A 16,735-nucleotide genomic window follows, 5' to 3' on the forward strand; every position below is an offset into this window, starting at 1 on the left:
TCCTAATATGCTGCTTGCCATCTATCTCTTAAACCCTTGGAGAAGAGTCGCATGAGGGGGTCAATAATTGGGAGGATACCAAAATGGATGCACTAATAATATGTGTCCTGCGCCATATTACCGCTGTCCAATCTTTTGTGAAAATACATGCAACTAATAACAATGGACAGTATGGCCAGTGTGGCAGTCTTCAATCATCCATGTAGCCCCGTACAGCCTTGGGCACGACCACTGTGACCGCAAACACGTCACATCTTACACATTTTATAAAAATACCACGATATCACAAACCCTACATATCTAGGCCTATCTGATGAAAACTAAAAATAGATATTGATAGTTTCCAGTGCTGTGTTTCAATAATTTGTAATTCATGTCCAATTCTCATTTTACAATTCTCATTTTTAAACATTTTAACACAAAGAGAACACTTGGTGCGAAAGCTGCACCCACCACAAAATTGATTGCGTGACCTCAAAAACGTACCTGATTGACAAAATCAATGCGTTGCAAAATGTTGGGTGCACGTGTTCGCACAAAACAGCAGGGGGCACTGTTTAAGGAATTTCTGTCCACATTTTATATTTACACCTACCCGTTTGGCATTTGATAAACATATAATTAATATGTCACATAAAGATTAAGTGAACTTGATTTAGATGTCACAAAACATACAGTTGTCTAGGCTACATTGACCTGTTAAAAAATAACTTCAGTCCAGACCGTGGAATTCATTGAGTGTTAATCTGAATCTCATGAAGTTCGCGGGAAACTCCCACGTTTCTTATCCACTTTGGACTGATCTCTGAAGACAAGCCATTTCAATCTCACAACTTCTCACACATTCTTAAATAGCTCTCTGTTAGAACGCAGTGGACCGCCTTACTTTTCTGTGTTGAGGGGAAAGTATAAGGGTAGTTGGGGCTGGGGAAGCCTGATGCATGACTTAATTGCAGTGTTGTATAGTAACGAAGTAGAAATACAGTAACTTCGTTACTGTACTTAAGTCGTTTTTTTGGATATCTGTACTTTACTTTACTACTTTTATTTCTGTTTACTTTTACTTTTACTTCGCTACATTTTGCAAAGAAAACGGATACTTTTACTCCGATACATTTCCCCTGATACCTTCATTACTCGTTACAAAATCAAATCATCTTTAGAAAAAAAAATAATCATGAGAGTGACGAGACCAACGTTGGGGACTGTGGTAGAACACAGATTGCAAGCAGGTTTGGCGAATCAGTGGTCCTAGCGCACGTTAATGCGTTATTGACCGTTACCATGGAAACACCAATGAGCGTGAACCACACAGGCCAAAGTTAACATTGAGCGGTGGGGCACGTTCAGATGTGCCCCACGAAATCTGCCTGGCAACTAGACTGGAATAATGCGAAAACCGCGAGACCTGTACCCCGTGACTAAGAGAAAAAAAACATACAGTCAGATCAAAATCAGACAGATCAATGCCAGTAACCTTACTGCTAGTTAGCTATCGCTAGTTTTCGAGTATTTGGGAATTGTTTTAATTCAGCCTACAATGAATAATGTAGACTAGTTGTTGAGGGTGCAATTTAGTACATTGTCGTTGGAAGATAAATTAGAAATTAAACGTTTGGGGCCACACAAAAGGATTTAGACATTCACAAGAAACACGATGGGACAGCAGAGACTGAACGTGACTCTCCATACTTTCCATTGAAAACCCGTTTGTTCATGGACTGGTGGATTTTAACAGCAAAGTCATCGAGAGGTTTGCTTAAGCAAAGAACCACCGCGCCAACTTCCTATTTAAGTGATCTGCATTGGTGAGTCAAACCTTTTTTTTTCGGAGCTGATGGATGTATCAATGCAATCTGCAAGGACATCGTCTTTTTACAAAGTTTTGTTCATTTAGCAGCATGTTTTGTTGCTGTTATTTGTTTAAGTTGTGCCTTTCGCTTCATATTGTATGCCACACGTGTGCCACAAGCTTAATAAATTAGTCAAGTTATTTGAGCTATGTGTCTGTCTAATATTTTTACTTTGTTGCAATCATTTTACTTTAATGCTGTATTATAGGCAACATCTTTGTGTTGCGCTGAAGCATGTGAAATGTATTTGAAATAGGATTTCTGCTCCTTGCTGGCACTCAAAATGCAGCCCATAACATATCTTACTGGTCTACTGCTTATAAACAGCTACCTCTAGTTTTTTGACGGTGACATGAAGTCATACAAAATTTGCCCCCCCAGAAATTTCGGGCTAAAATCGCCACTGCTCCAGATCAAGGCAAAATGGACTGCAATATGCAGTGGAGGGATATATCCAAAATATTAAGATCAACAACGAAGGGGACACAACAATAATCGAAGCAAAAGCACACAGGTCTCAATCAAAAAATGAGAAACCCCACGACCTCTTCATTAAATGCCACCAGCACAACCTTGTAGACTAGTCATGTTCTTTCACCGCTGGGTAAGATCTGTATATAATATTTCAAGCTAGCTAATAACCTACAAAGATTATTTATTCTTATTCTTTATTCCATCTCTGGCGAAGTATCTAGCTAGTTAGCTAGGATGGTGTCAATCTACACTACAGTAACGTAGCAGTGTGGAGCAAAATAGCTGCTAGTAACGTTATTGTTCAAGGGATGTGTGTGCATGTTGCTGAAAGTATTTCACAGTCACTGTACAGATAACTTGCTTGTAAAACTGATGATCCTGACGTAATGCTATGGCTTTGTATCAGATCGCCAGGTTATTGCTCTCAGGTTGTGCCTTATGCATACCTTGGGATACTCAGGAGCCCATTCACAAAATGTTACAAAGATTAAAATTTAAAAAATTCATAATGGCTTTTTGGGACGTTTTGTTTGAAGATGAACAAAACATTTTTCAGTTTCAAGTAATGACTGGGTTGTTACTTTCGGTGCTGCTTTAGTATTGCCTATTGAGTTCAAATTGTGTTCAAATAAGGCCCAGTTTATAAGTATGCTCATTCTAGTCGGAATAAACTTCATAATTTTCAAAATTCTGACCCTTTGCTTTTTTATGAACAGCATTTACTTGTACTTTTACTTTCAATACTTAAGTACATTTAATATCAGAAAATTACTTTTGATACTTAAGTACAGTAAAGATCAGATATTTTAAGACTTTTACTCAAGTAGTATTCTAAAAGGTTACTTTTACTTTTACTTGAGTAATTTTCCAGGAAGGTATCTTTACTTTTACTCAAGTATGGCTTTTGGGTACTTTATACACCACTGCTTAATTGACGTGCAGAAGCAGGCCTCTTTGCTTTCATTATCACATGGTCTTGCAAACAGTAACAAACCGATCTACCATGTGTAGGACGTAAGACTAGATGAGCCAAGACTGAACTGCAAATTTTTCTTTGTATGGCTATCACTTTGTACCACAGGTAGTTATGTTAGTTATGGTTTGTGGTCCCAAGGTCATATGACGATGAAATATAAGGCTTATTGTAAACTAAATGTACTTTAATGGTCACCACAAGGAAGTGACATTGAGTACATAACATGGAATGATAAGCATTCATATGATGATAATAGGTAGGAGGATAACTTCATGAGCAAAACATAAAGTTTCTAAAAACTCAGCTGAAAGTAACCTTGCACTCAGAATAAGTGGGTGACAGACAGAATAGTTGGGGAAAACTGGGCCATACTGTGAATTGTGTTAAAGTAGGCAGAACTAGCACAGACACTGCACTGGGTCCGGGGGCGTTCAGCTGTCTCTTTCCATAGGCAAATCATTAAAACAAAGTTAAACTCATTCAGGCAGTGAAGATTCTTACAATGAAGGCAGTCCAGTGCCTTGGGCGAAGACGACGCAGTACTCATTTATGATCAGTTTAGAGAACAATCAGCAGTCAGAAATAGAAATGGTTCCGTGTGTCTTTTTTTGTCAAGCCATAATTGCAGCAGCTCTCTAAAGAGTTTCACGATAACAACATAAGCAAATAGCACAATCCGCCGAGGGAAAATAACTTGGAATTGGAATCTAAACATTCATAAATATTTTTTCCCTATCCAAGTTCGGATGAGTTCTTTCTAATTTGACAAAGCAAGTCGTCGGAGTTCTTTTATGATGAGGTCACAGTATCACACATGTCAGAGATGAGGTGTGCTTGTATTGCAGGGAAGGTTATCTGACCTGCCTTATCTACCAGGTAATACGGCCTGTAATGACTCCCCCCCCCCAACACTTGTTCTGTGAATCTGTGTCCTTGTAACTGCCCGCAGTGTGCATTCATGTGTATAATGAGAGTAAGAGGGAAAAAAGCCTAAAACCTTCCACTAGTCTGGCTACAGCCTTCTTACAACAGGACATTTGGTCAATACAGAGGCCATCAGCATCACTGTGTTAATAGTGTTTTATCACAGACCTGATCATGATTGCAGTCAGGCCAATGGTATGCTGTGAGGCATTATGGAGGGGTCATTTAATAGTGCACCTGGCAACCGAATCGGTATGGTCATCAGCCAGCAGAGTTATGCAAGTGTCCAGGACCAACTGGGTTGATTTGATTTCAAGCTTCAGTCAATGGCACACAGCAGCTCTAGGCAGATGGAGAACTCCTGATACCACCTCCATTCACTGGCCTGTTGTATGTGCTGTGATGTGCAGTTAAAATGCAAATGTGTTTGAGCTTGTGAGTTAAGAAGAATGCTGTACTTACATGGCTGTCAACATGTTTGACAAAAAACAAGCCTTGTATGTGATCGATGGAACACAGGGCTCAAGAGGTAATGTGTCATGACCTCTGTAAAATCTGTGCTGTTGAAAATCTTGGGTAAATGACACTGATTAAAACTCTAGCTACAGGCACGGAGGAAGATGAGGATGAGGAGGAAGCTTAAAGGAAAAGCGTGGTTAAACAGCCCCAAGGTCACTGGTGATGAAATATTTTCTTTTGAATTCCGAGTTTAAAAGGGATATTTTAAAGTAAAAACGCTAGCTTGCATTTAGAATGCATTTAATTTTACTTATAATATCTTATTAGCTCTGGTTAGTTCTCCTGTTTGTTTGCTGAGCAAATGTTCATTTTAATGTTCTCATTAGCTACGCCATTTAGACAGAAGAGAAGCAAAATAATCGCAGCCAGGATTACATACCACAAAAGTGATAGCCCAGCTGATGGCCAATAAAATGTTGCTGCACAATGGAAGACAACAGTTTCTAAAAGAAACATCTGTCCTTGGTGTAGTGGAAGCATACAGGGGATGATTTTTGTGCTTTGAAGCAAGAAGTGGAATTCTGTTTCAATACTGATGTAGATACATACTGTACATGTAAATATAAACTGTAAATTGAATGAGCAAAAATTCAGGACTCATGTAGTAAATCTGATTACTCAATGTATTTGGTTTCATAGCTCCCTGGCAGCTGGCTAAAAGCGGACGAGGCTGTGTTTTGAGGGGGCAACCATGGAGAGTGCAGCCCAGCTGCAAGTAGCTTTGGCAGACCCTGGCACCCCCCCCCCCCCCCCCCCTCTAAGATAGTAACCCAGCCAGACGTGCCTTTAAAGATGGAAGGTCTATCCCAAGAGGAAGAAAAGATGGGGACGACTGAGGCAAGCAATCGAGGCTGGCTAATAAAAAACATGTTTTTAAAAGGGTGAGTGTGGCGACACGCCCTCCGCACGCACTCTGGCTAGCGATAGAAATAGCAGTAAAGCCCCAAGTAACAGGCGCTGAGGTTTGTTTCCTCTCCTCCTTCTCTCGGCTCTATAATTAGTCAGATCAGTCACAACATGAAACCATCCAAAAGCCGCTTCTCCTCTGGATCCAGTCACCAGATCCCCCTATCATTACCAAGCCTCAGCTAAGCTTGATGGGTGGGGAGTATGGTCAACAGAGAGTCTGAATCCATTAAGCTATCTACCAACGTTTTCTTGCTTAAAGAAGACTGGTATCGAGCACTGCGCAACAAAATGTTTTCTGTCTGCATTAAGAAAAGGCAGAATTAGAGAATGGTTCCAATCTCTGGCCCGTCAGAACACTCTCCCTCACCCAGATATGAGCAAATGGCGAAGCAGTTGCTCAAAAGTGCAGGGGAGTTGTCCGGTTCTTTCTCCAAAGGGGAGGGAAATATGTCTGATTGCGCAGAGAGACTAAGGGGTTTCAAACACTGCCCAGACACGAGCCTGTCAATAAGATGACTCTGGTCTATCTTAAAGTCAAGAAAGAGCAACCTGAACGGCAGCATAAGCGGCCATGTCAGAGAAGCTGGAGAGGGTCATGAAGGTCACCAAGGCCAGTCAGTCTTCTGATGAATGAGACGTCAGTCTGGAATGCTAACAGGCCAAGCAGAAGGCTAGGCGAAGAAGAGTCTGCGCCTCACCACGGTTTAACTTCATCATGCAGAGACGCAGATGCCACAGGCTAGGAGAACTGTACATAAAATGGCTGTGAGGATACCTTATTTATCATTGGTCTGCTGTGTTCACGAGAGCCAGTGTAGTCAACTGTAGCATGTTATGTCTAAGGGATTCTCCAATTCCTTATAGTCTCACAACTCACCAAGGCAAGAAAGCCTTTTGAAAAAATTCCATTTTGAAGAGATTATTGACAAAATCAATAAATACTGTATTATTCCATAACGTAAACTCATACTTTTTTTTTCGAAACTGTGCAGCCAAGGGTCCAAAGGAGATGAACAAACAAACAAAAAGCATGAAGGGGAAGGGGTGAATCATAAAAAAGGTCTAAAGTTTTGTCATAGTTAAATATGCAGGATTGTACCCCGATTGTCTCGATAGATGTTTTGGGGCATATTTGAAATGGACAGTGAAAGACTATACACCACATAGACAATTCAAAAGAAAGGGAGCGTTAGAGAGAGAATAAAAATAGAGTGAAAGCAAGATTCACAAACACCCACAAAAATTATGCAAGCCTTTGTTTCCACAGCAGAAGAGCCCGGACAGAGGGTAAAAGTAAGCGAATCACATCATTAGGCCGCCAAGGCTAAAAATACCTCCACTTAGGGGGGGGGGGGCATTCCACTGACCAGTGCTTAGAGGCAAACATGGTCTTTTTCATTACCGGTTTCTTTCTCCCCCTTCACCTTTTCTCTGCTATTGATAATTCTTTGTGTTGAAATAATTTCATCTATGCTCCTTTTTCTCTCCATGATCCATACGACAGGGAGCATGGATCATGAAAGTCTTTCATTTCACAGTATGCAGCTTGCCCTCCCCCTTTCTCAATTCTTTCACCCTCGCTCATGTTGGTCCTTCTCTAATGAGTGAAGCTGAAAAGGGAAACACTTGAGTGGTCAGTGTCTGTAATTGCCCTTCTTTTGACTCTCTCCTTGTCCTCCCTCCTCCCTTCTCAACCCCCTACTCCCACTCTGTCTTTCTGTCTTTCTTTGTTGAGTTTGATGTTGATGGGAGTTAGCAGCCGAGTGATGGACCTCCCATGGTTCGAATTCCAGCTAATAATGATAAAGGGGGAAAAAAGAGAGTGAAAAAACTGGAAACAGTTGTACTGAATACAACTTGGCTGAACAGTGTGAAAGCTCGTGCTGGGCCCAAGAAGGCAATCATCATGGACAGTGTTGCTTTAAGCATTCGACCATTACACTCTAGTCAAAAACCAGATACCTGCTGAGCCAGCTACAACTTTTCAAACCAGTGCCTGACCCCTCTGCACACTGAACATGCATACCAATGTATAGTTCTTTGCTTCATGAGATTAGCAGGCATTTCCCATGCGTGTTGCTATGGTACCAGAGTCACCATTTTATTAATTTCAGTGGTTCATGACCTCAGCCTATTAAATACTTTCCTCAGCCTGCGCTCGATTTTTCCTTGAGCCTCCTGAGCCTCATAGCAAATTCCCAGAATGCAATGGAAAACAGAAAGGCGCATGAATCAATCTCTCCTCCCTCCCTTTAGCAACAAGGGAGGTTGAACACAGCTGCACTGCTTGTTTCAGTGTTTAAAGACCTATTTAAGCACTTTCAGTTAGTCTTAGTGGTACTGTACTTTTTTGTTTGAATATGTTGCAAACTGCAACGTCTGGACTGTAATGATTGTGTTTTACATTAAACCATGGTCCTTGGTTCTTCAGAAGTATCTCAACAAACTTAGTCAAGACCAATCATATCAATGCCACTTAATTGGTGGATCTGGCAGTGCACAAGGTGTCTGAACCACAGCCCCTAATCTAAGCCAGTAATTAAACGTTCTCATTCCTTTAAGTTCCTTTCCTCCTCCTTCTCCCTCCCTGTAAAGCTTCAGTTCTTTGTCCTGCTGAACTAAACCAAGTGCAGGTAATTTAATTACGCATAATGAAGCGATGTTCCATCCTTCCAGGATGCTACCTCGCCAGTGTTGTTTTTCTCCCTCTGGTGTTCTACAGCTGCCTGCCTGCCAGTAGAGATGTCAGTCACACACACCCTGGGTCTGCCCTGAACCATAATGGCTGCCAAGGTGAGACCTTTTTTGGCCCCCTGGCTCTGAATTAGAGCCAGGATGGTGGCTAGAGTTCCAGACTGTCAGTGAAAATGTCAGCACCACACCATCTTCCAGGTGAGGACATTCGAAGGCTCATAGATGATTCTGCTTGAACTGTAATAAAGCTTAATATATAGACCATCTGTTCTACCTCAAAGGACAATCCTTAAGACAGGGAATACAAAGAGGTCCATAAAAGTTGGTCTTATATAAAGCGGTCAGCATTTGAACACCACTTTTATTTGTGTCAGTTCTGTAGGCAGTGTTAAGTGCACTACATTTGTCAGACTGTGGTTAGGTCATTTCTAGGTAAACTCAGACAACAGCAGGTTAGCACTTAGCACCACTGTGTGGTGCCATGGGAAAATGCCTTAGGCATGAGAACCCATTAACCATCCAGCCTTCACATCTATTATACTTCAGAGACCAAAACACATGTTGACAGAATGTATAACAAACACATATCTTTCTTCCGTGGGCTTAATGTCAATCATCTTTCATCACAAATATATAATTTTATCCTAAATAAAATATACATGAAGTACTTTCATAAAATGTACATGAATCAAAAAGCACATACACTGCATGAATTGATGATCATTTATAGCATACTTACAGTTGGTGGATGAACCTCCCCTAGGCTCAGTGATCTGTGAGTCTTGGGATCCATTGCCATCTTCATAAAAGTGAACCAAAAATGTTGTGTGCTTTGATGAGTTGGTCCACAGCTGTCCCGTTATGCTTCACAGCCTGTTTGATACAACAGCAGCTATAATAACTGACAGGTTTACCCTTCACGCCCTCTACTGTTTATTTGAAGAGGTCATCACTGATGGCTCCAAAGGGATTTTCCAAGATGCAAACCTGGTCTCACTACACCTCTTCACTTACCGAGAAATCTCCCAGGTGAGTCTTAGTTACAGATGGACATAGTCCACAGTACCCATTGGTAAAGCAAGTTTAAAGGATAAGGATTGCTCCCTTCCCCACTCCTATCCCTCCACACTAACAGACCAAAGTGTTTGTTTGACTATCCCTTCAACTCTATCCAGACATCATGGTCTTGGTAAGCTCTTCACAAAGTGTGAAGTTTTCAGTGCATAGAGGAATGTTCTCTGTGTCAAAGCCCAGGGGGAGAAAGAAAGACAGTCCCATACATGGGGGTTGGAGAACTAAGGAGGAGCCTGGTTATCAGAGGAAAGCATTTTGCGTTGTTTATCGACAACACAGACTTCATGTCAAAGCCACAATGCCGAATGACATTTGCACAGGGGAACAGTGCAGGTTTGATAGCACCGTTTATGATACAGGACATATTTTCAATACTGATCCATTCAATTAAATACATAGAGGAGATGTTACCCTATTCAGTTCAAATTAAATAAATCTCAAGATACTAAGAGATACCTTATTAATTGTATTCAAGGAATATTTTACACTTTTATTCACAAGCAAGGTGTCAACACACATTTGCTTAATATGTTCATCACCCCTTTTCATTTCTTTATTGAGTAGAGATTCAGTGACTTTGTTTGACATCCAAAGAGGCCTCGTTAGACGGTTGGTCTGTGTGCCGTCTCATTCCCTCGAAATGAGTCCTATTTGAAAGTTTCCTCTATAAACAAACAATGGATTTTCAGGGAACTAAGAGGCTAAACTACAGCATGAAAGTGAACCGGTTCATTTTGACATCATTGATTGTGGAGCTGCACAGGTGTGCATGAGTATGATCTATGTGTGCCAGTCATCTATCTGCTTTGAGAGACAGGACTTGGCTGCTCTTTCAGTGTTCCCCAACACGAACCTAAGCTTCAAGCACTGAGCACAGCCACCCTTCATCCATCATAGGTCATCCATAGGTGAATGCAGCTGTCAGAGAGCAATTGAGAACACTAGACTAGACCTTGTCTTTAAGTCTGGCATTCCGTCTGTGTGACACTGACTGGAGGCATAGGCACTAAATGCACCTTTCTAGAGATGAAGCAAATTATATGCTCATAGCCTTCATTTTCACAGTGCAAAAAAAATAGCGAGCGAGAGAGAGTCCTGTGCCTTTGAGCTTGGTCACATGTAGGCCATGGGATGAGACTGAACTCCCACTGTCTGGGTGGCCCCGGTTACACATGCCCAAAAACAACCAAAGCAGTTCATCCTCAAAAGAAACCTTATTTCAATGCCAATTTTCATGTGATTGTTTGAACTAAATATGAGTGTCAACAAAGACTGCCGGTTTAATGGTCACGAGCACAGGAATGGTGATCATCATAAATATTTACAGAATCTGATGTCCACTTACGGTCAAGCTAGGTTAGGGGGCTCTGGTTATGTTTGATAAAAGCTTATAGCACATATTACAATAGTGTCAGCCAGGAGTTATGCTGCATTGAAGTTTATTTTACATTGCCTGCATCCAGAAGTGTGTAGAATCCTTTATTTGTTTAATGGATAAACTCTGGAAAATTCTTACTCAGTGAGGCATCAGTAACTGGTAAATGCTCTAAATGCAGTCTTTACTTTTCCAAAATCCACATTAGTCTAATAAGAAGGAAGACAAGCGTTTTGAAGCACCTTGAGGTTCTAGTTTTTTTTTGTCTCACACAAGTGGCTCCAAAGAGGTTTTAGTTCTTAATGACTTACCTTGTAAGGACTGAACTTGAGCCAGCAAGGTGGGGGCACCTGTTTTTCCCAGACCTAAAACATAAAACAAACAATACACACACAGATTTGGTCTCTCTCTCTCTCTCTCTTAAAACTCTGACTAATGTTTGAATGACACTAATGGACCTCACTGCATCTACCCACCGGGCATAGCCACTGTCAAACTCAGATGTACCTTCCGTTTTCCCCCTTCTTCTGATCTCCCATTACCTTGAAATAGTTAGTGAGTTAGCGAGCGAGCGAGCAAGACACATACCCCACTCAGCTCCCCAGAGGCCCGTCACTGCCAGATCCCTCCCCATGGTCCCAGTATTGTTGACCTATTTGCACAGTTGACAAATTATTTTTAGATGGCTTATTGCCTGCATGGGTAGATGGGCTCTATTAATCTCAATGGTTCAATTAATTTCCAGACTATATCAGTTATTTGGTTGCCCCTAACTGGTTTATGAAGCTATTCTCATTTCCAAACTATATCAGTTATTTGGTGGGCCCCTAACTGGTTTATGAAGCTATTCTCATTCCACACAAGCAGAGGTTCATATGTTATTTTTCCCAACTGGTGTTTTGTGTTATCATACCATATTCTACCATATGCCAGACTGCTTCAGAGCTAGCCTTTAACACAATAAGACCACACAGAGAGAATGCGCAGAAGGCAAAGAGCAAACAGGAAAATGTTGATGAGAGGCAGCAATGTGATTGGTGGAGTCATATAGTGGTTAATTCTGATCTTAATCCAAGGCAATCCCTAGGCATGTCTGATTAGATGTTTGGAACACCACAATTAATTCAGCATCCAGTTTTAGCCTGTTGTCTGCCTACCAGATTTGTAAGACAAGAGCTGGGACAACTTGTACGGGTCTGCATGGGTCAGCTCAGCTGAAAAATAACTGGAAGACAAATTTCAGGTCATTTTGAAGCAACATGACACAACTATGCTGAGTAGGACAGTGGAAAGGATTAAAGTTAGGGTAACACAATTATATTGATTTTTTTTCTTGTGTGTACGTTTTTTTATTGTCATGAAAGACCTGAATGCGTTCACACTGCCCATGATTTTGTGGATGCTGGTGTCAATGAGTAAACATATAATCCATATAGCTAATAATCCAAGTACTTGATTTCCTCTCCAATACTAAATTTAGGATCACATATGTTAGTGTTTTATCCAGTCTGAACTCAATCAATGGGTTTGTAAAAAGATTCTATGGCGTGTTAGTTTTTCATTATCTACTAGTGAATTTAAAACAGCAATTTCCCATTATGTTTTTTTTTTATCTTCGGTAACTTTTCTACGTTGGCATTCACCACTCAAATCCGAAACACATTATTTACTACAAACAGGATCAAATAAGGCCGTTTTCTCTCCAGTGTTGTGAAAGGGGTGTCTGCAGGTTGCCGAGATGGTTAGATTACACAGCCGAGCAATCAGTGTTTTATTCACAGCCTTTACCTTCTATAGCAACTACCCCATTAGACTGATGTATACATAATACCACAATGCCTGACAAAAAGCAGAGAGCCATCATTATGGGCTCACTGTGTCTACAAAGATAACCTGTCAGCTTTTGTTCAACCTCAGGAGGTTCAAAGGACAGACATGTGCCATTATGAGTCTATGAGCAAGCATGGAGTATCTAAACAGACCTTGATATCTACATACAGTTGCATCTAAAAAAAAATTGAATATTATGGAAAGGTTACACATAAAGTGGCATGTTTCAAGCCTTTTTTGTTTTAATCTTGATGATTATGGCTTACAGCTCATGGAAATAAAAAATCCAGTATCTCAAAATCTACAGAAATATCAATGAGAAGAGGTCAATCAGCTAATTAACTCAAAAAACCTGCAAAGGTTTCCTGTGCCTTTAATGTCTCAGTCTGGTTCAGTACACACAACCACAATCATGGGGAAGACTGCGGACTTGACAGTTGTCCAGCAGATACTCATTGATACCCTCCATGAGGAGGGTAGGCCACATAATGTCATTGCTGAAAGGGCTGGCTGTTCGCAGAGTGTTGTATCAAAGCATATTCATGGAAAGTTGACTGGAAGGGAAACGTGTGGTAGGAAAAGGTGCACAAGCAACAGGGATGACCGCAGCCTTGAGGGGATTGTCAAGCAAAACAAGGAGTGGACTGAGGCTGGAGTCAGTGCATCACGGGCCACCATGCACAGACGTGTCCAGGAAATGTGCTACAAGTGTCGCCTTCCTAGTGTCAAGCCACTCCTGAACCAGAGATGTCAGAAGCGTCTTACCTGAGCGAAGGAGAAAAAGAACTGGACAGTTGCTCAGTGGAAATTTTGCATTTCATTTGGAAATCAAGGTCCCATAGTCTGGAGGAAGAGTGGAGAGGCACAGAATCCAAGTTGCTTGAAGTCCAGTGTGAAGTTTCCACAGTCAGTCATGATTTGGGGTGCCATGCAGGGGCGTAACTATAGGGGGTGCAGCAGGTGCGGTCGCACATGGGCCCGTGGGTCTAGGGGGCCCATAGACATATTTATGTCAATCTAAATATACCCACATTCACCGAAAAAATGACACTGACAAGTGTTATAGGCGGCGGCGGTTACAAACATGAATAAAAATGGTACGGGACTGTAAAATGTTTAGGAACCACTGCCTTACGCCACTGACAAGGGCCCGTCATAATAGCCTGCACCGTAACTACGTTACGCCACTGGTGCCATGTCATCTGCTGGTGTTGGTCTACTGTGTTTTATCAAGTCCAAAGTCAATGCAGCCGTCTACCAGGAGATTTTAGAACACTTCATGCTTGAACCTGTATAAAGATACAATTACTTTCACTCACTGATACCAGTATTGTGACCAAAAAGAAAACCTTCGAGGAGAAAAAATCAATACAACACCCTCACTTTAGAATCACCTAAGGGAGATGCTGTAGCTGTGTGCTTTGAGTGTCAACAGAAACACTATTTCTGAGGGCAACACTTTTGCTGTTGTGGTAATACAGGTGCCCTGTCTAGCACAAAAGGGTCCACTGCCCGCCTGCCAGTCCCTAGAAGAACTGTCACCAAAAAGGAATTCTAAGAAGGTCTTATGATGGGCTGTTTTGTAAGACAGCCTGACGGAACATGCTGCTGCTCGTTGCACAAGTTTGCAAATTCAAGTCTGCAAATGTCCAGTAAGGATTTTGTGCACTCACACGTGCGTGTGATAGTTTGGCCCAGCAAATAGCCGTGATGGTAAAAAGAAAGTTTAGGCCGTGAGTAATATTAAATATTGAGAGTGGGAGTCAGACTGACGTCACTGGAACGATGTTTTTAACAACTTGGCTCGTAAAAATCAAGAGGGTGGGGTCCCCCATTTGCTGGCCCTTGACAGAGGATTTGTAACATTTGAGGGAACACGTAATCAAACACAGCTGTGACACATCTCCACGCAAAATCGACGTGCAACTTTTGAAAAATGTAAACAGCAAAGATCCCCCCGATGAGAAATGGCCAGAAGGCGCTGCATCACGTTATCACTGGCTCCTGAGTAATGTTTGGCCGCATCGGTAAGGGGCCAGTGCCCCAGATTTGGAGAATGCTTAAATATTTACAGTCTGACTTGTGAACTCCCACCGTACGGGAGGAACCGACGCGAAACCCCAGAGATGCGCTCATGGTCCGGCAGTGCCCCAGACGTTCTCCTCACTTGTCTCGTGGGACACGGCACAGAACATCTTGCAACAGAGAATTACTGCCTGTCATGGTGTACATGTCTGTGCTTGATGTCTGCTCCAAACTGGCCCTTGAAGAGGTTTACCTTTCTATCTTGACTTATTCTAGAATTCCTATGTGGCTTTCTGTGGGTCACCAACCCCCCAGCCCCCCCCCCCCCCCCCCCCACATCCCCAATGTCTTTTTTCTTCCACATACCTCACCCCCCTTCTCACCCAAATCCCTTTCTCTCTGTCTCTAAAATTACTCTTAAGGCTCCTCTTCTCTTTCCGATGGTGCATTATGTCTTAATTTCCTAAATACCATGAGCATACTTACCTTTTGTGTCAGTGCATAGCATTTCTGCTCCTCTTTGAAATGTATATATGATTAAATATGACTGAAGTGGCTCACTTTCACACTTTTTGCCTCCTAGGTGTAATGGAGCAGGACAGTGCATTATGTGGCCATGAGGCCCCAGGTCAATGGAGTTTCTCAACAGTTACAGAACAGGATTGTGCTGCAGTAAGAACACAATGACGGGACTTCTAAAGAGGACAAGAAAGAATTCCAATTATGTTCTCAACAGCGGGATCTGGGCGTGACAACTCTCTCTGTGTGTGTGTGTGTGTGTGTGTGTGTGTGTGTGTGTCTCTAGCAGGAATCATGTGACTTTAGTGGTATCTGATTTCATTTAAAGCAGCAAAGTAAAATACAAACAGATTTATATCCAAGGTGACGAGACAAAATACAGAGTCATGACTGTTTTTGTACAGTGTGAAAAACTTTTATTGCTTTCATCCACAACAGCACTATAAATAAGCAGTGAAAAAAAATCTGGAAAGACTTTACATTCAGGACATTGGTCCAAGCATGCATCACATGCAATCTGAGACTGTAAAAGAGTTTACTTTTATGTGCAAGTTAGACAGACAGGTTTTTTTTTTTTAAACATCACTGCTGTCTTTAATAACATGCTTATTTTCATTTATTTTAGCTTTACATATGTTCAACATTGGCATTGTAATGTAGTTCACAGAAAACTGCTGTCAGGTTGGGTTGGCTTTGCAGAGGCTTGCCAGCACTCACTCACTGACAGTGTCAGAATACCGCTCCACCTAGTGGACAACGGTATGGAGCCAGTGGATCTTTCATCCCGCTGTTGCAGTTATTTAACACATCAGATTCATGACAGAATGATTGCAGACAGATTTAAGGGTAAAATAAGACTTACCTGTCTAAAGTGTGGCCAAGTTTAACCTACTAGAGGCAGACCCCCACCTTATGTGATGATTGGTCACCATGTTTACCTGTGGCCCTTGGCCTTTCCTGCAGCACTGCATGTGTGGTTGGTAACCTGAGAGGAGACAAAGGGACAAGACCATGAAGGGTAAAGTCAGAAAAACATTCCAGATGTGAAAATTCTTTATACAGTTTGGTTTAGCTGAGTGATTTCATTGGCCAGTCGTCATTCCATGAGAGCCTATGCACTTCGTGCTTCAATTCCAATTCCAAGTTCTAACCTTACGACACTGTATACTATGAGGGACAGATGGCTGATGCAGTGCAACGTTCCTGTTGTCATAACATCAAGGTCATGAATTCAGTACCCTGGAAACACATATACTGACACAGTGCTTAATTGTACTACAACGAAAACCGCCTAGAACAAAAGCTTCTGATGAATGACTACATGTAATGTAAATGTAGCACACTCTGCCCATCACAGAGTGAGAGACCAGACCTGTTTGGAGTCATCAGAGAGCATTCCTATTGTTTAAATACACAACAAACCATGTCTGCAACCGCCAAAACACTCATCTGCACCAGTGTGTTCAATCTATGTAGGGACATACATGACAATCATATGTAGTTGTTTAAATGTAATCACTAATGACTAAGTGAATAAAAAGGGGGTTCATTATTCTACTCTGC

The 16,735-nt window shown here is 41.7% G+C and overlaps 1 protein-coding gene across 1 annotated transcript in view; it reads right to left on the reverse strand.

Moving 5' to 3' along the window:
* Nucleotides 1–15,430: 15,430 nt before the first annotated feature.
* The window catches only part of pspc1 (paraspeckle component 1), a 29,165-nt gene continuing 27,860 nt past the window's right edge, over nucleotides 15,431–16,735 (reverse strand). Inside the window, exon 7 of the mRNA XM_031558214.2 lies at nucleotides 15,431–16,157. Within this exon, the coding sequence (XP_031414074.1) occupies nucleotides 16,107–16,157 (51 nt within the window). The 3' untranslated portion in view covers nucleotides 15,431–16,106. The remainder of the gene's footprint in view (nucleotides 16,158–16,735) is intronic.

The sequence above is a fragment of the Clupea harengus genome, chromosome 21, assembly GCF_900700415.2.
Source record: "Clupea harengus chromosome 21, Ch_v2.0.2, whole genome shotgun sequence".
Lineage (NCBI taxonomy): Eukaryota > Metazoa > Chordata > Actinopteri > Clupeiformes > Clupeidae > Clupea > Clupea harengus.